This window comes from Cervus canadensis, chromosome 16, assembly GCF_019320065.1.
Source record: "Cervus canadensis isolate Bull #8, Minnesota chromosome 16, ASM1932006v1, whole genome shotgun sequence".
NCBI classification, from domain to species: Eukaryota; Metazoa; Chordata; class Mammalia; order Artiodactyla; family Cervidae; genus Cervus; species Cervus canadensis.
In genome coordinates, this window is record NC_057401.1 from 34,131,273 (window position 1) to 34,154,630 (window position 23,358).

The window sequence follows — 23,358 nt, forward strand, 5'->3', positions numbered from 1 at the left end:
TGTGGTTCATTGGGTCGCAGAGTCGGACAAGACTGAGCGACTGAACTGAACTGAACTACCACAGAGAACTTAGCCTGAGCTGACTACATCCTGCCTCTAAGCCTTTATAAATTACCTGAACCTTACTGCTTTTTATAGGTGTGCCCATTCAGTTTCACTCTTATCAATAATGAGATGTTCTTAGAATTATTCATTAGATTCAGACAGTGACACTTGAAGGTTTACTAAAAATATATATATGAAGCAGGACTTAGAAGCAAATTGTGCTCAAACTCTTGTATGCCTAGAAAATACCCTGGAATTTTATCCAAAATGAACATTCTCACGTCCAATTCCCAGAGATGCTGATTCAACGAGCTTGGAATGGGTCCAAGGAATCTGAATTTTAAACCATCCTCCCAAGAAATTACCAGTGCAGGTAGCCTGTCAGTCATACTTGAGTGTGTTACTCTGAAGCTATTCACTTATCTACCAATCTTATGATAACATGTATTTAAATGCCATTTCAATTTAAAGAGGCACCATGGAGACTCCTCTTTGGAATTACTAGAAGCATGTATAATTAGTTTCACATTTTAGTTCATATTAATTATATTTCATTTTATTTGACCACAAAATATTTCCTGCACACAATGGTACTCTCTGCTTGAATGCCTATCATATTCAAAAAACCTGATTCTGGTTGACCCTTGACTCTTCCAAAATAATCAACATGCTTGAAAAAATTATCTGCCATCTATGATGACTAAAAGGGCGTTCAGTTGCAAGTGACAGAAAGTGAATTTGAACCACCGGAAGCAAAACAGATTTATTGGTTACAGAACTAAATGTGCATGGTTTTGAGAGAATGAAGTTTAGTTGCTGGTTGAACAAGCTGGACATGTTAAAACTGGAGGCCAGACCTACCTATGGGATGGTTGGGAGTGGGGGAGGTTGTACGTAAGAGGGCAAAATGAGGGTGCTGTGCAGGTTCTCATGGGAGGAAGACTCTGGAGGGGGTTCTCCAGGGTACTACCTGGAGTACTGGGGGCTGGAAGGCTGGGAGTGGAGTCTAGGCAGGTAATTTGTACCAAAGAAGTTTGGCAGGATGTGATCAAGTAGAAGTCCCAAACCTGAGCAGGTAAGGAACAGAGTTAAGAATGTCAGTCAGCCAAAATCAAGGTTTCACCTATAGCTGGATTGAGATGCTCAGAAGACAACTTCAAGGGACTTCCCTGGTGGTCCAGGAGTTAAAAGTCCAGGCTTCCAATGCAGGGGGTGTGGGTTCAATCTCTGGTCTGGGAAATAATATCCCACATGTCACATGTCATGGCCAAAATATTTTTTAAAAGATGGTTTCAAGTATATTTTGGTTTTTTTTCCATCTCTCAGCTCTGCTTTCTTCTGTGTTAGCTTCACTCTCAGGAAGATTCTCCCATGAGAAGGAAGATGGCGGCCACCAATTTAGGTATCCCCAAACTGGGCATCATCGGTCTGGCTTGGGTCAAGGCCAATCTTTGACTCAATTACTGAGGCCAGAGATTGACCTTTGGAGCCCTGTGTTCATCTCTGGAGACAGGAATGGGTTACAGCTACTGAATCACAAAGGTTTCCCAAAAGGAAAAAGGTTCGTGTTATTCCCAGCAAGAAGGGGCAATGAAGACAGGGCAGGGAAAATTCAGTCTACTGTAGTTGATGATACTTTTGCTCTGGATCAGCAATCTGACAGGGAAGGAAACTCATACATTGGATTCTCCTTTCCCGAAAAGAGGATTTTTTTTTTTTCTAAAATGAATAAAGCTAGCAATTTTATTCCAAAGTGTTTGAATTAAGCAAACTGCCTATTCCTTCTTGGAAAATATCTGCAAGGAACCCAATGTTATAGATATCAGTTAGGTCTAATTGCAATTACAGGAACCTGTGTTTTCTACTTCAAGGTTGCATGAATTTTTTTTCCCACTAGATATGTTGAGCCTGAATACCTATTAATCTTGCTTGAAATTCATAATTATTTAGTTTCCATGGGGGCCAGATTTTCTATAGATGCATAAAGTTAAGGGGAAAGAAGTTCTGGCAACCTTTTGTCCCTTAAGTCAATTATTAAAAGGCTGAAATCAGAGCTGTTTGCTACAGAGTTCTCAAAATATCACAGAGAAAAGCAATTCGGTCTTCATTATGACCTTTATTGACTCACTTATGAGTGTTAACCAAGATGCTTCACATCAAGTTTCTTGACAAAAACAGGTTTGGAGTTTGGTGTGTCTCTCTATTTATAGTTCATATTTTCACTTATTTATTATCAGGGAACAATGTTAAGGTAAGGACGTTCATAAATAAAGTTGTTTCTCCATTACCCTATTCCTTTTATCTAAAAAAGGCATCCTTTACTTATTGCCTTAGTATAATTAGACTCCCTTTCTTGTATTTTTGTTTGTATGTTGCATTAATATGATGCCTTGTATACAATGAGTGTTCAATAAATGTTACTAATTAATGACTCAACACAGGCTCAACATGTTTTGCATTAAGCCACCATTCACTGAAGCACTGTGGAGTCATTTCTGAGATGACTTGGAACTTTGCCAAGATCTAGATATTTGGGCATTTTACCAGAGACTTGGGAAATTCCAAACATGAGATTTTTTTTAAGATATGGCTTCCTTTTTTTTTAAAAAGAAAAACGTAACTGTCACTTTTATTTCTTAAAGTTCAAATGTAAAGGGAGTGCAATTAATAAAATGAGGTATATTTAGGAAGACTATTAAACTCTATGCAGACCTTGACAACCTTGGCACTCAATATTTCAACATCTGACTGTACAGAAATAGATCTGATACATATAACCCATACATAACTTGTGTGATCATGCAGATTGAGCTATTTCTGCCCTTTCCCATGTCACATTTCTTCCTCCACAGGGCTGATATGATAACAAGTTCTTTTATCATTTTCAGACCATTGCAGAAAACAGAGAAACAACCAGGAAACCAGACTCCTGTCCTGCCCCTGCAGCCTCCTGGCCATTGTGAAGGTGATAAATGGCTGTCTTCCCACATAGCACTCAGGCACTGGAAAGTTCAAGGGCATGGAGGACTTATCTGTCAGCTCCTTCCTTGGTAGCTCATTGGAAAACTGTTAGAGGTCAGCATGGGAAGAGAGAGGAGGGAGGAGAGAGGAGGGTTGGCTGGATCCCATGGCCAGATGTCCAGAAACCAAATCCTAATCATCTTTTCAACTAGTGTCCTTGAATTCCTTGAGCTAGCCATGAAATTCTCAAAATCTTGATTATCTGTTTATGTCATCAGTGTCAGTTCAAATCACGGATTCTGTGGGCAGTTTGATAAATGATCTTCAGTTTTAGCACAGGCAAATGCATTATGGTTCAATCAGTTGTTTTGTTTATTGAGAACTTTGGGATTAGGTCCACAGATCTATTTCTAGGTAAAAATTTTAAGTGTTGTTTGCCAATTTTTCTAGGTTTGTGCTTTGGGTGTATCTGGATTTTGGCCCAAATGCCTTCCCACAATAGGTGTACAAACAAACCTTATATAGAAAGATCATGTGTCTGGTTATTTGATTCTTACTTATCACAGGCAACTAACTACCATATCTAGAGAAGTCCCTGCTGACATTATTGTGATGTCTGCTATTGAAACTGCCTATTGTCACATTATGCAACAAAAATGATGACCAACCTTGGCTCCAAGTTCCCCTTCACTTGAGGCATCTTGACTCTTGGCATTTACAGTTGCTTGCTTATTGAACAGTGTCAGGTTTCTATGGCTCTGAACACTGGCTCATATTACAGTCAAGTGGAAGCAAGAAAACTCAGGCAGCCTTTCATGGAAAGACAGGCCTGCCACAATTTCAGGTTTCATGGTAAATGAACAGAGGAAAAAGAGAGACGTCATATCTTGACTTTTCCAAGATTTTGGCACATGGAAGTTATACAGTTGGGGACATAAGTAGGTCATGTTAGAACTGGAGATCAGAACCACATCCACCTCTGGGAAGGTGGTACCAGGGTGAGGGTTTGCTGGGACAAGAGGAGGGATGGGGATAGTGCGCAGGACAGAGAAGGAGAGAAACCGGAGGATCACAGCACTGGGAGACTCTAGGGACAGGAAAGTGGTGATCCAGACAGGTAGCCTGCACTAGGAAGGTGGAGATGAGGGAGGGACAGGTGAACATCCTGGCAGGTAGGCTAAGCATGACCAGAGGAGGTGAGAAGGAAAGAAGTAGTCACAATCAAGAGTGCTAGTCAACCAAAGTCACGGCGCCATGTGGAAGTAAAGGGTAGACCCTAATCTTGGGGGGATGGAGGTTACAAGAAGAACAGTAAGACAGTGGTTGAATCCTAAATTAATCTGGAGGTCATATGCATGTCAGACACTGAACTGGGCTCTCAACTGTATTCATTCATTTTAGTCAACAAATTTAAATTGAGCATCTACTATGTGTCAAGCACTGTCTAGGCACAGGGGACAGAGCAGTGAAGAAAACAAAATTCTTGCCCCTTTGGATCTTATATTTTCTTAAGGGAGACAGGTAGCAAATGAAATAAGTTTTATGCTAGATGATCAGGTTATAAATGCTCTGGATAGAAATAAAGCAAGCTAGACAGACAGAGGGTATAGAGGATTCAAATTTTACATAAGGAAAGCCTCACTGAGAAAGTGACCTCTGGGCACATCCTTGAAGGAGGTGAGGGGGTGAGACCCCAGATACCTGGAAGGGAATGTTACAGGCAGAGGAAACAGCTGGTGCAGAAGTGAGGTGAGAACATGTCTGGTGTATTCAGAGGACACCAAGGAGGCCAGGTGACTGGATTTGACAGGTCAGGGGCAGAAAGAGGGTGAGAGAGGAAGCTGGCAAGAGATACAGGTGGGGAAATCATTTAAGCCCTATTAGGCCAGTGGTTCTCAACTGGGGTCAGTTTGTTTCCTGGGAACATTTTTGTTGTCACCATTAGCAGCTTTTTTTTCCAAGTGAGATTTTGAGCAATTCAAAGGAGGCTCTTTGCATGCACAGGAAGCTCCCACTTGGGAAAAAAGCAGGAAGCATGTTGGACAGTAGTGTTAGATTTCAAACTGACCTCTGTAATTTGAAGTTGTCAGAAACAAACAGATACGAAGTCATTTCATAAAACCTATTATTAAAGTCTAATATACATAAAGAACAGTATGCACACTATGAATGCACATATTGATATATCTTTGCAAGCAAAACACTGATACCTAAGTAGCACATAGGTCAAGAAACAGAACATCATCGGTGCCCTGAACATCTTCATCCTCTCCTCTACTTGCTATTCTTCCAAGAGTAGCCACTATCCTGACTTGTAATATTATAGTTTGCCGATTTTTGAACTTTTTAAGTATTGAATTTATTTACTTATTTTTGGCGGTCCTGGGCCTTCATTGCTATGTGGGCTTTTCTCTAATTGCGGCAAGCAGCAGCTACACTCTAATTGCGGTGCACGGACTTCTCATTGCAGTGGCTTCTCTTATTAGAGAGCACAGGCTCTAGGGAGCATGGCCTCCACTAGTTGTGGCACAAAGGCTCAGCAGTTGTGGCTCCCAGCCTCTAGAGCACAGGTTCAATAGTTGTGGCGCCCAGACTCAGTTGCTCTGCAGCATGTGGGATCTGTCCAGACCAGGGATCGAACTCATGTCTCCTGAGTTGGGAGGTAGACTCTTTACCACTGAACTGCCCGGGAAGCCTTTGAACTTTTTATAAATAGAATTATATATTAATAACATGTACTTGACATTTTTCCCTTCAACATTACGTTTGTAAGATTCACCCATGTTGCCATGTAAAGTTGTAAATCATTCTTTCTCATTGTCACATTATATGACATTATATTATATGCCATTGTGTGGATATGAAAGAGTCAGTCTATGCTACTTGGATGGGCATTTGGATAACTTCTTGTTTGGGATTATTATGAGTACTGCTTTATGAAAATTACAGTGCATGACTTTTGGTGACACATTTCTGGTTGGTATACATCTAAGAGTGGAATTGCAAGGTTGTCGGAGAGAAAAGAAGTCTGAGTAAAATGAAATGTAGCATATGCTAGAGCAGTAAGTTGTATAAATATGACAGGGAAGAACTGAATTGGTTCAAGGATGAAAGAAAAAGTCCAGACCCCAGAATGGAAAACACTGCGACAGCAAGGATGCAAAGTAGAGTGTAGTTAAACCTATGGAGAATAATTGCCTGCAGATAGGCATGTAGTGTGCAGAAATCAAGTGGCAGTCTGTGGGGTAATAAGGGGCTTGGATCGGAGTCAGAAAGACCTGACTGTGTGACTTGGGTGTATCACTTGGCAGCTCCAATCTTTGACTTTTCCATTGCAGGAAATATAGATTGTTGAGAAGACTAAATTCATTCATTCAACTGACCTGTTGACTGAATATCTACCTCTGTTCAGGGTATTGGGGACTCGGTGGTGAACACTAGAAAACGGTCCTGTCCACATTGATTTTACTGGGAATAATACAGTAAACAATGATAGTTAATTACAATCATGGTTAAATGCAATGAAGGGCTCTAATCTAGTCTGGGCACCAGGGAGGCTTTTCTGGGGCCAAGCAGACATGAGCCAGGACAAGAGTTGGAGGTGAGAAATTCCAGGCAGATGAAACAGCATGAGGGAATTCTAAGGAGGGAAGGAGCTTGGCACGTGTGAGGAAAAGGGACAGCGAGTGTGCAGACAGAAGGCACGTGAAGGAGGGGGAAGATGGGTGAAGGGGCAGACAGGGTTTTTAAATGATGAAACTGACATCAGTTGATTTTTAAAAATTTTAAACAGAAGGTAAGGAGAGTTTGGGGTCAGGAAATGGACAAAATTAGTTAAGTGCAAAAATATAGATTAATTTGTGTGCTTGCATTTCCATATCTATCAAAGAATTTATTTACATTTATGGGATGTGGGACTACCCAGTGAATCTGGTAGTATCTGAAATTACTTAGGTATCAATAACTATTAAATGGATGAATACAGAAATAGTAAAATACAAGGTTAATGCAACTTGAAACAAATCTGTTTAACATTATTTCATTCCTTTTGCTATGATATTAACTTAATTTAGCTAGATCTCCACTCTAGGAACAACAAGTATTTATTATGTTACTATGCTCCAAACTTCCTGGTGGCTCAGAGGTTAAAGCATCTGCCTCCAATGCGGGAGACCCGGGTTCGGTCCCTGGGTTCGATCCCTAGGTCGAGAAGATACCCTGGAGAAGGAAATGGCAACCCACTCCAATATTCTTGCCTGGAGAATCCCATGAACCGAGGAGCCTGGTAGAGTACAGTCCACCGGGTTGCAGAGTCAGACACGACTGAGACACTTCACTTTCACTTTCATGCTCCAAACTCTGTTCTAAACGGAATGTAACAAGTGTGCGTGTGTGTGTGTGTGTGCGTGTGTGTGTGTGTGTGCGTGTGTGTGTGTGTGTGTGTGTGTGCTCACCTTGTCTGACTGTTTGCAACCCCAGGGACTGTAGTTCACCAGGGTCCTCTGTCCATGGGATTCTCCAGGCAAGAATACTGGAACAGGTTGTCATTTTCTCCTCCAGAGGGCTCTTCTGACCCAAGGATCCAACCTGCATCTCTGCACTGGTAGGCAGATTCTTTACCACTGCACCACCTGGGAAGCCCAACAAGTATATAATCTCATTTAATCCTCATCATAACAATCCAGGCAGATACATTTTTATTATTATGCTCATTTTACTGATAGGGAAATAGACAATGAAGACACACTGACCCGCTTGCCTGAAATCACTATTAGTAAGCACAGAGGCAGGATTCACTCTCAGGCAGTCTGATTCCAGCCCACAAGCTCTCAATGACTACTCTTTATAGCCTCCATAAAGAGGTGACAAATATGCCAACACAAACTTCCGGTTGGTTGGGTTGCTCCACTTCTCACTGTAAATTAATGAATTAGCGTGTGTGGTGCACATTCACCTCTAGTGAGTGGCTTAGCATGATTCAATTTCCTAATAGTGTACTGAGATGGCTGAGCTTCCAGACCTGCCAATCCAGCTGTGGTTCCATGACTACATCTCAGGCGAGTGATAGAAGTAGAGACAGGGGTTGGGGGCAGTAAAGTGGAGTCGCTCAGTCATGTCCAACTTGCAACCCCATGGACTGTAGCCTACCAGGAACCTCTGTCCATGGGATTTTCCAGGCAATAGTACTGGAGTGGGTTGCCATTTTCTTCTCCAGGGGATCTTCCTGACCCAGGGATCGAACCCAGGTCTCCCGCATTGTAGACAGACACTTTACCATCTGAGCCACCAGGGAAGTCCTTCATGGCATGTTGGATCATAGTTCCCTGACCACGGATGGAACCCACATCCACTGCATTGAAAGCGCAGAAGTCTTAACCACTGGACCGCCAAGGACGTCGAGGCAGGATTCAAATCCTGCAGGCCTTGAAGACCATGGAAGTAGTTCAGATCATCCTCTTAGTGCAGAAGGAAGCTGTATGATTGGTTAGGAGGTGATTGAAATAGTTTGGGTGTGAGATGCTACCAGTCCATGTGGAGGTGAAGTGAGAGATTCTCAGTAGGAGAACTTGCAAAATACTTGACACATAGTAGGTACCTTGTAATGAGTGGATATTATTAACAAAGAAGGCAAGATCAATTCAATCCAGCAGCCTAAATTTCATGGACTGGAAACTGTTGTCGAAAGCAAGGCTTTGAGAAGGATTCTGAGCCTCCTTTCAGACCGGAGTGGAACTTCACTTGGGTGAAGAGTTCTGTGATGGATTGGAGCAGCAGCTAGTAGCACAATGCCCAGGGGTGCTTTCATAATGATCTTCAAGTACAGATAAGATTCTCACACAGATGACTTTGAGTTATTTTTCTCTATAAAAATATTAAAATGTAACATGAAATATAGAATATAAAAGTAGGCTTAAACTGTACAAGGATATTTTCAATTAGAAAAAAGCAATTACCTGATGGATGGTGGATTGTAGAAACTTACTAAACTGACCTTGGGCGTGGACATATTCATAGACAATGTACATGGGAACCCAACACTGGGTTCCGCGGGCAAGTTAGTTTGACTTAGGTCAAATCCTTTATTTTCATCATAGAAATCCATAACGCATGTCAGCATGTTAAAGGTTCAGGAAATAAAAGCACACTACAAGAAACCTCTTTAATGGTATGCACCCAGAATTTTCCAAGTTGAGGTGACCATGGAATTTTTTTACCCTAACATTATTATCATAGGAACGTGATAATATCTGCATTGATAATTGTGTTGTAATAACATGATGCTGTACTACAGAATTTAGAATGTCATCTTTTTTGGTCCTGGTGTTTGTGGAGCTTCATCAGCAAGAAAAAGAGAGAGAGAGGTAGGCAGAGACCTGTCCATAGTATTTTTTATTTTTTAGAGAACAATTCTTACTTAATGAGAACTGGTTGTATATACGGCAACATTGCTCTGAATCCAAACACTGGCTTTGTGACTGACGATCGTTAACCTTTGACTGATGACAATCAATTCCGAGCCTGAACTCGTGTTCTGAAATTGCTTGAATCTGAATGACCCAGCAGACACGCAGATCCCACAGATGTGGGCCAGTCACAGAACACTAGGGCTCATTCATTTTAAAAGTTTCCAACTTTCAGTTGACTGCTTGGTACATAAAAGACACTTCACAAATAACTTTTGAGTAAATGAATGAATACATAACTGAAAGAACGATAATGGTTACTATTTGTTCTCACAAGAAAAACTAATTATGAAACCACTAGGCATTGTACCAAATCAAGGAGAAAATTTTAATTAAACAGTAAGTCTGAGAAATAAACGAGATTTCTTTTTTTGTCCTATGGAGAATTAGCAAGTTAGATCTACATTTGTTTGAATTATATATACTAAAGAAAATAGCATCTTTGGGCAGAAACTGGATAATGTTATTGAGTAACTTTGTCCTTTAATAACTTGGATAAGTTTGTATGAAGTAGACAAGTCACATAATTTCCTTGTTTTCTTGATTCCAGGACTAGGTGATCTCTAAAGTTCTTCTCAGGTCAGAAGTGTCTGAATCTATTCACTTATAAATGTGATGCTTTGTTGCTTTTTTTTTTTTCCCTTGCAACATTGGAAAAGTGCATAATCTTCATTATAAAACCAGGTCAGAGTCCAGACTGAAAGGGCCCCAGGAAAGCAGAGAATTCCAGGACATTTTGCAAGAATTTCTTCACTTATTAAAGAAATGTTCATAAGAGAAAAACAAGAGCTCTGTTAACAGATTTCCCTGCAGAAGAGCTGTGTGAAGGCCCTTTCAGTGAGCATACATTGCTTAGAGAAGGCAGTGGTCTCCTCTGTGGCCATCTTGATGAGCACGGGTGAGCATGGGTCAACAAGGGGACTGGTGCGGCATAGGCCCTAACAGGGGCCAACACTTACATGTGCTTATTAAGTAGGAGCCGCTGTTCTAAATGCTCTGGTTATACTAGTTTATTCCTGACAATAATCATATGCAGTAGGTGTTATGATTATAAAAATGAGGATTTCACTGATGGATAACCTGGGGTGTTCATGCATGCTCAGTCATGTACGACTATAGCCCATCAGGCTCCTCTGTCCATGGGATTCTCCAGGCAAGAATATTGGAGTGGTTGCCATGCCCTCCTCCAGGGGATCTTCCCGACCCAGGGATTGAACCCTTATCTCCTGTGTTACAGGCAGGTTCTTTGCCTCTGAGCCACCAGGGAAGCCCAAACTGGGGCATAAAAGGTTCAATTTGCCCAGGATTATGGACCTAGTAAGTGATGGAGGTAAATTTGAACCTAAGTGGTAGAGATCCAGAAGTTCTGCTTGATCCTCTGTTCTGCTGCCACGCAGGGTATCATTTAGCCACTGATGGAAGCTGAAATAGACAAGTCACCCCACATTTATGAGGAGCCCCCTGTGCTGCTGCTGCTGCTGGGGATGGAGGAGGGGTGAAATGATGAGGACATCATTGCTCTGCTTACCCAGCTAAAAAACAAGCAACTCACTCCCAGCCAAATGGAATGATGACTAGATTAGAAATTCTGGTGAATTTGAGGGAACCCTGAGGGATGGATTTTAACAGATAAAGTGGGAGGAGAGCATTGCAGGTTCAAGCAACAATCCCGTGAGGATTTTGTTGTTGTTGTTGTGTTGTTTAGTCATTAAGTCCTGCCCAACTCTTTTGTGACCCCATGGACTGTAGCCCCCAGGCTCCTCTGTCCATGGGATTTCCCAAGCAAGAATACCCAAGCAGGGTTGCCATTTCCTCCTCCAGGGGATCTTTCTGACCCAGGAATTGAACACACATCTCCTCCATTGGCAGGCAGATTCTTTACCACTGAGTCACCTAGGTGGATTTTGTTCTTGTTTAATTGCCAGCATCTCCCACAAGTCTCCTGCATAGCAGGTGGATTCTTTACTGCTGAGCCACCGGGGAAGCCCAATGTGACTTTTCCTTGGAGTATAATTCTGGAGATAGCATGGTGGGCTCTATCCTAAGCAGGAGGAATGAGGAATTAATTCAGGGAAGTTTTAGCAACAAATGTAAAAAGGGATGGGTTGGTGGATATTGTGATATGGTATACAAAAGTCTTACTCTCCTAGTCACTGGGAATGATGCCATCAGAGAGCCCTCAGCTGTGAAGCCCCTTTACCTAGAGTCATGCCTTCCTCCTGGAATGACTGGCATCCAATGACTAAGTATTGCGGGGGTATAAAGGCCCTCATCTCTCACTCCAGCTGGGAACAGCTCTGAAGGATCATCCCAGCTTCAGAACTCCCTACTCTGCTGTTGAAATTCTTTCTCTGCCCAGTCTCACCCCCTTCCTTTTCTCTTTGAAAGGCCATTATCCTAAGAGCTCTCCCTAATTCACCTCCTCCTTCATACCTTAAAGTCTGCATTCTGGGAAACTACACCTGCTTCCATGACTGCTGGTGCTCTGTAGGAATAAAACCCACAGTTGGGCATGTAGCAAGTGAAAGAGAAGGCAAGTCAAGGAAGATGCCCAAACAAGGTAGCTAGAAGCTTGACGGTCTTAGCTAGCATGCTGTCCCCTCTGTGTGCTAAGTCACTTCAGTCATATAGACTCTTTGTGACCCTATGAACTGTAGCCTGCCAGGCTCTTCTGTCCATGGGATTCTTTACCACTAGGGCCACCTGGGAAGCCTGATGCCTTTCTTGGGTAACTGTAAAAAGACCTCTTAATGACCTCCTTATTTCTTTTCCTGATCATCATAGAAATGATCCCCTCTTCACACGTACACCAGAGGGATCATATACAGAAGAAAATAAAAACTCCTTATCCTTCCTACAATGTTCTACCTAATCTGACCCCCGATGCATCTCCAACTGCTCCATGCTCCACCACACTGGCCTCTGTTCATTTCTGGAACATGGCAACCATATCCCACTGTCCCCAGATATTCCCAAGGTTACACCTCTCATTTATTCCTCATTTATACCTCTTTCCTCAAAAACTCCTTCTCTGGAAGGCAGCCCAATTACCCTATTTAGAATATCAACCTCTGTCATTTTCTATCCCTGAAACGCATTCTTTTTTTTTCCCCAAAGCAGTTGTTTCAAGTTGACATCGACTTTGTATTATTTAACCTGTTTGTTGCTGTGCTTTTCTCTCTCTAGCATGAGTGCTCTATAAGGACAAGTGCTCTGTAAGGACAAGAACTCTGTAAGGACAAGAACTCTGTAAGGACAAGAACACTGTTCTTTTCTGTTGTATCCCTAGTCAGGAACATAATTTGTGCAGAAGTTAATGAAAATCAGGGACATACAAGGAGTGTACTTTCAGTAGAAAACATGAGTTTCATTTTGAATATGTTGAGTCTGAACTGTCTTTAGAACAGTTACATCAGAAGTTTGGAAGACAGTTACCAATTTAAGTTTCTAGGTAAAGACAGAGCCGAGGAATTTCCTCAGAGTGTCCAGTACCCTGTAAAGTGAATGGGGGTGGAGCAGAGGATGAACCTGAAGAGCAGTTCCCAGGTTGCTCTGGGAAATGTTAATCTCAGGAGAGACTAATGAGTCTCTCTTTGAAAATAAGAGAGAGAATTCAGAATTCAGAATTCACCCAATTCAGAAAAGTGAAAGTGAAAGCCGCTTAGTCCTGTCCGACTCTTTGAGACCCTATGGACTATACAGTCCATGGAATTCTCCAGGCCAGGATACTGGAGTGGGTAGCCTTTCCCTTCTCCAGGGGATCTTCCCAACCCAGGTACTGAACCCAGGTCTCCCACATTGCAGGCAGATTCTTTACCTGCTGAGCCACATGGGAAGCCCAATGCAAACAGATGTATTAAAAGAAAAAATAAGCGAAGAGAGAGATAGAGAGAGACAGAGAGACAGAGAAAGAAAGGAAGGCCAGTAAAAGGGATTTGTTGACTCATGTGACTGCAAAGTCCAGACTGGTACAGATCCAGGGACTCAAAGAGTGATGATACCAGAACTTGGTCTCTCTTCACCCCTCTGCCCTGCTCTTCTCTACATTGACTGCACTCTCAGCTAGCCTCCTTCGAAATGGACCACATGGCAAGCAGATTGGCTTCCCTGGTGGCTCAGATGGTCAAGCATCTGTTTGCAGTGCAGGAGACCCACCCCAGAATCAGTTCCAGGTCCTTCAGTCAGCAAACCTAGCTAAAGATACTACGCCTTTCACAACAATTTTCTCCCACCAAAAAATTTCAAGGAATTGGGCCTAAGGAGTTGGTCTGGCTCGAGTCATGTGCCCTGTGGGCTAAGTGTTCTGATTCTGAGTCTGGGTGTATCTGATATGGTGTGCTAGAGGCTTCCACAACTCAACTGCATGCCTCTCTTTCCAACTCCACATTCAGTGATTTCACTTGGTAGCCTGACATTGGCCATGGTGGGAGTATTTACATCATGGAAACTGGCAAGTGCTGTAAATCACGGCTCTTTTCCTTTGGAGAATGAGTTGTTAAATACCCAGGAACACCTCACTTGTCTTATGATCACTTGTAAAGCCAAAGAATGGAGAATGGACCCGCCAGAACTGAAAGAGTAAGAACGGAGGGGGAGTGGCTCCCTAACCAGAAATCAGGGTACTGTTGCTGAAAGATGGGAGAACGAATGTTGGGCAGTGTCCTTTACACTGTATATTATATTATATTGTATTATCACATCGCATCATATCACATTATATAACTCCTTGTCACCCAAACTTCTTTGATTCAGGAGTCCCTTATTTTCATGAAGCTCTAATTAACTTTCTAACATCTTTGGAAACTAGTGAACCAGACTTTAGAGACAGAATATAAGAGAACTAAGAAGAAAAATAATATGTAGACCTATTGCGTGTTAGTGGCTGGGGGGAAAAGCCCACAGTTATTTTCTGGTTCACTGGCTCTTGAAGAGAAACTAGAAAATGTCTAAAGTGAAGAAAGTGTTGACTTTAAGCCAACTGAGATGTATGCCTATTTGGACTTTTAGCCAATTAAAAAAAAGGTTTAAAATCAAAGGAATAACAAATTCCCTATATTTTTAGGCTAGATAGTATATGTTAATTTCTAGTACTTTTATGAGGTGTAATTAACCTTGGGCCTTTGAGAAATCAAATGTTAAGCCTTTAAGCATTTAGATGTGAAACTCAGTCTAGTTACGTAATGTACTCTGGGCTCAGGTTTTCAGTTGTCACTCTTTTCAACCCTTGGACTGTAGCCCACCAGGCTCCTCTGTCCACGGGATTTCCCAGGCAAGAATACTAGAGTGGGCTGCCATAACTTCTTCTAGGGGATCTTCCCGACCCAGGGATAGAACCCACTTGTCTTACATCTCCTGCATTGGTAGGCGGGTTCTTTGTCACTAGCATCACCTGGAAAGCCCAAACAGAGCAATAGAAAACTGCGGTGCTTAGTTGCTCAGTCATGTCCGACTCTTTGCAACCCCATGGACTATAGCCCTCCAGGCTCCTCTAGCAGATCATCCCAACCCAGGGACCAAACCCAGATCTCCCACATTGTGGGTAGATTCTTTACTAGCTGAGCCACCAGGAAAGCCCAAGAATACTGGAGTGGGTAGCCTATCCCTTCTCCAGCAGATCTTCCCAACCCAGGAATTGAACTTAGCTCCTGCAATGCAGGTGGATTCTTAACCAGCTGAGCTACCAGCAACATAATTTCTATTAGTTAATACTTAACTAATAGAAAGTTAATTACATTCTGTGTTTTGAAAGAGTCTTACAATGCAAATTTCATGAGGATAAGGGCTTTATTTCGCTCACTGTTGTAACCTACACATTTGTATGTACTAAGCGTTCAATGAGTAAGTGTTGAATATTGACTTTAAAAATCTAAAAATGACAATCAGTTCAGTTCAATTGTTCAGTTGTGTCCGAATTTTGCTACCCCATGGACTGCAGCATGCCAGGCTTCCCTGTCCATCACCAACTCCCGGAGCCTGCTCAAACTGATGTCCATCAAGTCAGTGATGCCATCCAAGCATCTCATCCTCTCTTCATGGATGTCTATTATGCTTAAAACTGTATCTGTGAATTACTGATCTTCTTTGTTTTTTAACTGAAATTTCTTATTTTCTAAAGATGGAAACATGTATTGAAAATTCAGGATTCAACAAATTTAATTATATGGTAATTCTAAGAAACTCCTAACAAAACTGTTCTATGTGAAGTAAAAATACTGTTGGAAGGCATAGGCAAAAGCAACACTCTCTCTAAATCCATTGGAAGTATCTGGGGTGCTCCTGGCTGTTGGGGTTCTGAGTATAGAGATACTTTCACTTTGAGGAAGTAGTAACCCCACAGAGGTAAATACTAGTGTGAAAATCTGATCATGAGGTCTCAATGCAGAGAGGAGAAACTTGGGGATGGTGGGATGGGCCGGGCCCTGTAGACACAGTCCTACATGAGATGGCAGAATGCAAACAGTACCCAGAAAAAATAGCAATTCATCTCTCTCAATGAGTAAGAAAATCTGAAACAGGGGTATATGAGAGAAAGAGGTTCGTGCCGACAGAGGCAAAGGAGAGGAGCAAACTGGACTCAGGAGAGCTGGGAGAACATTCCGAGTGTGGCTTTGGACTGAGAAGGTCTTTGCAAAGCACTGGGTGAAACCGGAAGCAGTGCAGGGGTGAGCAGCCAGGCTGGCACTGATAGCGGAACACAGAGCCCAGTAATCGGGAGTGTGGGTGTTGGAGGCACACTGCAGTGGTTTGAAATAAACTGTTGTCAACATCCATGCAGCCCTGTTTGTAAATGTAAATGACAGCCCTCCTTGAAACTCACTAGGTTGCAGGGAGCATGGAGCAACTTGGTATAACCTGGAACCCTGTAAGTGCTCAATAAATGTTCGTTGCTGGTATCTAGCAAGTAAGTGTTCTGAACCCTACTTTTAGTTAATGTCTTTTAACTTAGAATAATGAAGCTTTTGAATTAGCCTGGAATTCAGACCTTTGTTATTTTCCTTCTTTTGCTATTGAGCTTTGGTTTCGTCATTTGTCAGTGGGATTAATACATATGACACAAAGAAAGTGCCCTGCGCTGAGACTTTTCATGCTAATAATCAATTAATACTCATCTCCCAACCTGAGGGTCACATGTACACCTGTTTCTCTTTCCTAGAGTTAAGAGAAAAACATCTGTTGAGACTAGATTAATTGATGTAGTCCATGTTAGGCCTATTGAGGTGGGTAGAACACAATTCTAAATGCACTTGAGTTTGATTTGGATGATATCTTAATTTCGGCAGTGTTAAGGTTTCTGTCAGCTCTTTAAATGTAAGATTCTGTAATGAGACAAAATAGTCAGAAACCTCAGATTTCTTGGGCATGTCGCAGAAGAGAATCTGAGAGCTGTGGACTTCTCTTTTGAGAGTGTTGTCCTCAGTTACCTTAAGTTCCAGCACGGAAATCATTAACAGCAACGTCCCTATTGGCTGGAGCTTCCATAGTGATGGCCACTTTTGTTTTCCGATGTGAGACCCAGGCAGTGTACCAGGTGAGGTGCCCAGAGGAAACCCCAGGGACACTGCAGTTATTAAAATTAATTATATAACTGACTCATTATTTTTCAGCTACCTGATGCGTTAGAGACCTTGAGTTAGCTCTGCTGGCAAATATGTAACCATTAAAAACTCTCCACAGTCAGAAACTGGAAACAAAAACTCTCTTTCGGTTTTAGATTTTTTTTGGTCTTGTACAGAACATCGAAGGCTGTGGATTAAGTGCATTAGTTAGAATAATATATTCAAGGATTTAAGGAATTTGGGTCCAATTTCGAACCACTCCACTACCTCTGGCTTGACCTCAGCTCAATTCCTTAATCTTCTGGCTTCTCTCTCCATCTGTGCAAGATGCCTCTGGCAACACACTGAGTGCAGTAACTGTAGGAACAAATTAAATAATGGGCTTAATATCACCACCAAGATTGGAGTAAATAGCTCTTCTGCAGGATCCATTAGCTCAACTGAGAGTAACCGCACAGGATTCTGGGTCTATGATGGACTATATGGAATAGCATTGCGTCAATTTGAATGTCTTGCTTTGCCCCTCAATGACTCTAGACAACAGATAAAGAATATAGGGAAAGAAAGAGACAAGCAAGAACAGAAGAGAGAACTTGGTAAGTCAAAAAGAAGAGCTACAAGTTGAAGGGATGGAGGATCAAAAGATAAGATGTGTGGTGTGAGTGGAAACAGAAGCAGAAATGAGAAGACGGAAGAGGCAGGAAGAAAAACAAGAAAATGAGGGAGAGGAAGGCAAGGCTTTGAAGTGAAGTTTCACTCAAGACAGTAATTTATTGGTATCCGGCTGGAGGGAAGGAGATTGCAGCAGAGCAGAGCAGTGGGGCAGGGTTCATTCCAGGTGAGGGTTTGCTGCTGGTCTTCAGAGGCTCCTTCTACATCCCTGGCACCCCCACCCTAGGCTCTGGTTCATAGGTAACCTCAACAGCTTAAGATGTTTAACCTCTCAGACGTGTAAGATTAACATTTTTTTTGTAAGATTAATGTTAATAGGATTCTTGGGGTGACAGATCTTGTGCTCAGTCGCTTTAGCGGTGTCCGACTCTTTGCATCCCCATGGACTGGGGCCCACCAGGCTTCTCTGTCCATGGGATTCTCCAGGCAGTAATACTGGAGTGGGGTGCCATGCCCTCCTCCGGGGGATCATCCCTAGGTAGGGATTGAACCTGTGGCTCCTGCACTACAGGCAGAATCTTTACCACTGAGCCACTGGGAAGCCTGGCTCTACCAGGAAATTAACTAAGTGTTAGTCTGTTGGGGGAAAGGACCCTCCTCACCCAGTGCTCCTCAAATCAATCTCTAAGCTTTACCCACTGAGGATAACAGCATTTATAACCACCTAACTACCACAGGTAGTCCCAAAGAGACTCATCTACCTGCTTTGATTGATTTAGAAGTGATAGTAGAAGTGGTAATAAGGATACAATTTGTAGTTAATATTTATTGCTTAGTGTCAGGCATATACTCCATGCAGTCTTCCAAAAGGGATCTGAGGTGATTTACCATGATAGACATTATAAGAGAAGAGGAAAAATGATACACACACACCTTGTCTGAGGAAAACTGTAGCATGTTCAACACAGTGCAATAAGAGGCTTTATAGAAATTAATTGATTTGTCTTCTCTGCCACCTTGATAGGTATTTTAAATAAGCTCTTTTCATAAAGAAACTGGGGAAACCAAGATTTGATGTCCTTGGTTTGCCTTCACAGGGCAGTATTTTTTTTTTCCACTTATTATTAGTTGGAGGCTAATTACTTTACAATGGCGCAGTATTAAAAGAAAGAAAATAACCCTGTATGAGTCTCTCCACTTACGACAATAGCAATTTCAAAGGTTTCCACCATGGAGAAAAAAAAAATGTCGGCTCTGCCTGCCATCAAAGAATGGCTGAAACCATTGATGTGGATTGTAGTGTCCTGTTGTATCTTAAGACTCTGGAATATCCATCATATAAGGACCCTTATGACAAATTTCTCTCCCAGTGTGAGCCAGGAAAGACTTTCTTCAAAATAAACTCCACTTTGCCATTCCTTGCACTTAACAATAAGAGTTACAAAAATCTTCATTTCCCCCTACTTCATTTGGCTGTGAGGAAGCCTGGAGCTAAGTTTTGTGCTCAAATGCTATTGTTTGTCTTAGCCAGAAGTTTTTTTCCTTTTTTTTAAAAAAAAAAATATATTTGTTTTTCATTGTAAATCACCTGAAGTCTCCTTGGGAGAAGGCTTTGGTAAAAATAAGCAAAAGACAAAATACAATCTTGTTGGGGCCATGCTGAGGATATAAACCAAAACAGTTTACATAACACCCCCAAAATCTTTCTATTTGAAAGAGAATATTTTAAACAGAATCCCAGGAAGATATCTTTCATGGTGTTTATTGCATTTTTCATGCCCTTCACACCACATTTCAAACTACTTTGGTTACTCAGAACATAACACGGACAGAAAATTAGCTGATTTTTCTCATGTATCTTGTCATATATCTAAAGTTTTGTACCTTGCCCAAAACTACTTTCTAAAATAAACCAATTTAAGTCTACATTTATCAGTCAGGCTTAAAATGAAGAATGGCATCACTCATTTCACCTATTGTCTGGGTAATAATTATGTTTAATTTGTAGTTTTATTTGGTTCCAAAATTTCTTCCAGGAAGAAAGCCATATCTTGTCCCACTGATTGATAACAGCACACGTGTTAGATCACACAGCCCAAGAAGCCTGCACGGGAGCCAAGATATGAGTAATTTAATAACAAAACCCCATCATCTCACATTTGCTGCTTTTGTGAGTGATGGATCCTTTCAAATAACAAAGCCTTTCATTTCCCAAATTTTCATTACAGGTGTGGTGATGATTTTTGTTTCACTTAAAGATTATCTTTATGTTTAAACATTTCAAACGAAATCTTATTTACGAAAAAAAAGAAAGAAATGAACAAAATAGAAAAGCAGGGGGAATAGCTAGAAGGAAGAACACAAATCTTGGGCGTAAAATAGTTAACAAGGAAATCAATTTGAGCTACCCAACAAGTACTTTATGTTCAACATTTTGCTTCTTTATTCCCATTCAATTTTAGCTTATTATACAACTTAGCTTCTTGCTTCTAATTATGTAGTCATTTCCATTTCCTTCTTTATTTGTTCAACACAAACACTGAATAAGAACTACTATCAGACTCTTCATATTATACAATATAAGCATCAAACACAAACATGTTTTGATATTTATTTGCAATATGTCTTTTGTTTACAAACTTAATTATTATATAAAATAGTATTTACAAAACAGACTTGTCTATGACAAGGGAGATAACAGTGTCAATCCGTGGCACTTGAAATTAAGTTGAAATTCCTTTAAGAATCCAAAGTGGTTAATCCATCTTTTATACAATCATTAAGGAAAATTTCCTACTATCAACTCAGCAGGACCATATGAAGTGCTGCAAAAACTGAGTTTCTGGTTGTAATCAGAAAATTGCTAACATATTTTTAAAGCCCTTGCTTTCTTCTGGAAATATAAAATCTACTTTTTCTCATGAAACGTGTGTGTAACATGGCTCTTCAAACCAGACCTCGGTATGATGTGGGTCTGGAGTGCTCCTTGAAAACTGTGTCAAGTTCCTGAGTTCCCTGACTTGTGATATGGGGGTGTGCACTAGAGGCAGGTTTTCTGAATTTAATTAAAGCATAAGCTTTAAGGCATTGTTCCAGCCCCACATCCAAGTCCCTGGCAGGAGACAAGGCAATACATTCACATGGTTGTGTTTTTGTACAATTGGCAAAAGTAAGATATTTTAACCACCATCAGCTGAGACTGAGATTTCTTTCCCTTTCAGTTTTCCCTTTGTCACTTTCCCTCGGGTTGGGTGGTGCTGGAGCAGCCTGGGTGTGCTGTATTGTTTTGTTTTTCCTTTTTCTTTGGAAGGACCACCCAAATTGCATAAATTTCTCATAAAATCTGCATCAACGCACCCCTAGGTGTGATAACAGTACCTGTTTTACAAGTAAGTTGTGCAGGTTAAAAGAGCTGATGGATGGTGCCAGGTACAGAGTGTATCCAATCGTTGCTAGGCATTATTATTCCCCCAAGAGTTTCTATGTCTAAGTCACAGAAGTAAGCATTCTATGTAATATGCTTAAAAACTAACTATGATTTTTCCCCACAAAAGGAATTTCTCCACCTCATGTAGGGGCTACATCACAATTTTCTTAGACTCTAGGCACCTGTGACGCTTTGTTGAACCCCTTCATCCATTAAAATCTTTTAAAATGAGATAAATGTCCCAAACCACCAAGGACTCAAGAACCAAGGTAACACAAAAAACAGCATCTTAAACAGGGGTTCAGGTACACATACTGGAAATCTGTTTTGTAAACAAGGTCTCAGAGATAATAGGAAGCATTAGTTTTGGCGTTTAAAATACGCATATGGATAAAGCTGGCCGTTAGAACACAAGTGGGGTCCATGTCTTACTGTGAAACACACACTTTCATTTAGGGAGACTATTTTTCAGTGTACCTGATGGTGTTTTCTTGCCCATTTTTAGTTACATTATCAACAGGGAAATATTGCCTCAGAAAATAAGGTTCGTTTTGCCAATTTAGAAATTGCTTTGGAATTTCATCCAAAGGTCTCTTATAAAAACACGTTGGCCCGTGTGCTGGTGCATCAAATAAATCACAAATGAAACAAACAAGTTGGCTTCCTATTGAAGGTGTGTCTGCAGAGCTCTGTGACTCTGCGTGCCAGGGGCTCCATCTGGCACATTTCTGAACTTTGCAAAATTAATTGTGCTGAAGAGAACATCATCAAACGCGTCCGGCATAGAGGGTAAACATCTTCAAACCATGATTCTGCGCCATCAAACACTCTCCAGCTAATTACATTTGGTGCATTACTCTGGACGAAAACCGAGGCCAAGTGAAACTGCGGAAATGGGAACAATGCAAGGAGGAAAAATCTCACCCCATTAAGAGATCCGTTTTTTCTCCGCACAAATAAGCCCACCACGCCTTGCAGGCAAGACTAGATGACTCCGAATGCCCCCGCAGGCCCTCTCCGGCCGAGCGAGCCCTGCGTGGGCAGGAGGAAAGTGCCCGGAGCTGCAGCGCCCCAGCCCTGGGAGCATTTTAAGTTATTCATAAAATCTAAGCAATCGCTCCCCTTGTCCTTCCCCCCCGCCCCCAACCATCCGCGCCCCCGCGTAGAGGCTAGTTTTCGAGTGTATTTACAGAGGAAGCTAAAACACGGCCGCAGGTCGTCCTCTCCTCCAGGCAATGTTTGCAATGCGCTTTGACACGGTCTCGAGAGCCGCTCTCCTCGCAGGGCCGCCGCGCGCTAGGCCTGCCTTCCCGACCATTTGCACAGGCCAGGCCGCTCCTCTCCGCGACTCTTCCGTGACCTTCCAAGATGGGCCTCGCGACGGGACTCTCCGCGGAAGCACCACCCTCGGCGCTGGAGCCCCGAGCACGGCCGCTCCTCTCCGGCTCCCGGGGGCGGCCCCGCGACGAGCGCCGGACGCGCGCGGCCCCGCCGAGGGGCGACGGCGGGGGCGCGCGGGCGGCTTCCGGCGGGGGTGCGCGGGGCGGGGCCGGGGGCGGGGCCGGGACCCGGGTAGCGGCGCCCCCCGCCGAGCGGCGTGCAGGCACCGCCCCCGCGCGCCGCAGTCGGGGCTGGAGTGTCTCGCCAGTGGCGGTGGCCGTTACTGTTGCCTCCGCGCGTCTGTGGCGGCGGCGGCGTCTCCTGGGGCTCGCGGAGGGCAGCGGGCCACCCCTCGCCCGCGGTCGCCTGCTGCAGCCCTGCGCTGGGACTGGGGGAGGCGAGACGGCGGAGGCGGCGGGTGGTGTTCGGCCCCCCTCCTCTACGCTTCCAGCCCACGGGCGACTGCGAACTCCGGGCAGCCCCCGGGCGGCGGCCGAGGATGGCTAGATAGCGGCGCGCGAGCGGCCCGTGAGTACTGTGAGCGGGTGGGCGCGGCGCGAGGCGTGGGGAGTGGGAGCCGCAGACCCCGGAGCCGGGTCCCCTGGGCGCATCGTCGCGGGCGCCGGGCGGCCGGCGCGGGGCCGGGGGCAGCGCTGCGGGCGGCTTCGGCTCCGCGGTCCGGGAGCGCCCGAGAGGAGTGACCGGGGCGGGGGATGGGGCGCACCAGCTCTCGCCGCTCTCCGCGCCCTTGGGCCACCCGGGCTCCCGGAGGACGCCGACTCCCCGGCCGCGAACTTCTGCCGCTCGTAGGTCAGAAGTTCTGAGGCCACAGGCTACCTGGGGGATGGGAAGGAGCTTTAATTTTATTTTTCTTAAGTGATGTAATCAACCGAGTGACCCCCGTGCCTCATCT

The 23,358-nt window shown here is 43.2% G+C and overlaps 1 protein-coding gene across 4 annotated transcripts in view; it reads left to right on the forward strand.

Moving 5' to 3' along the window:
- The window catches only part of LIFR (LIF receptor subunit alpha), a 116,088-nt gene that overhangs the window by 17,174 nt on the left and 75,556 nt on the right, over positions 1-23,358 (forward strand). Inside the window, exon 1 of one of the 4 annotated variants that reach the window (XM_043488455.1) lies at positions 21,718-22,973. The exons of 1 other annotated variant lie outside the window; for it this stretch is intronic. In XM_043488455.1, the coding sequence (XP_043344390.1) occupies positions 22,301-22,973 (673 nt within the window). In that variant the 5' untranslated portion in view covers positions 21,718-22,300. Of the gene's footprint in view, positions 1-21,717; positions 22,974-23,358 lie in introns of those variants that run through there. 2 more of the 4 variants (XM_043488458.1, XM_043488456.1) reach the window with 2 other exon arrangements.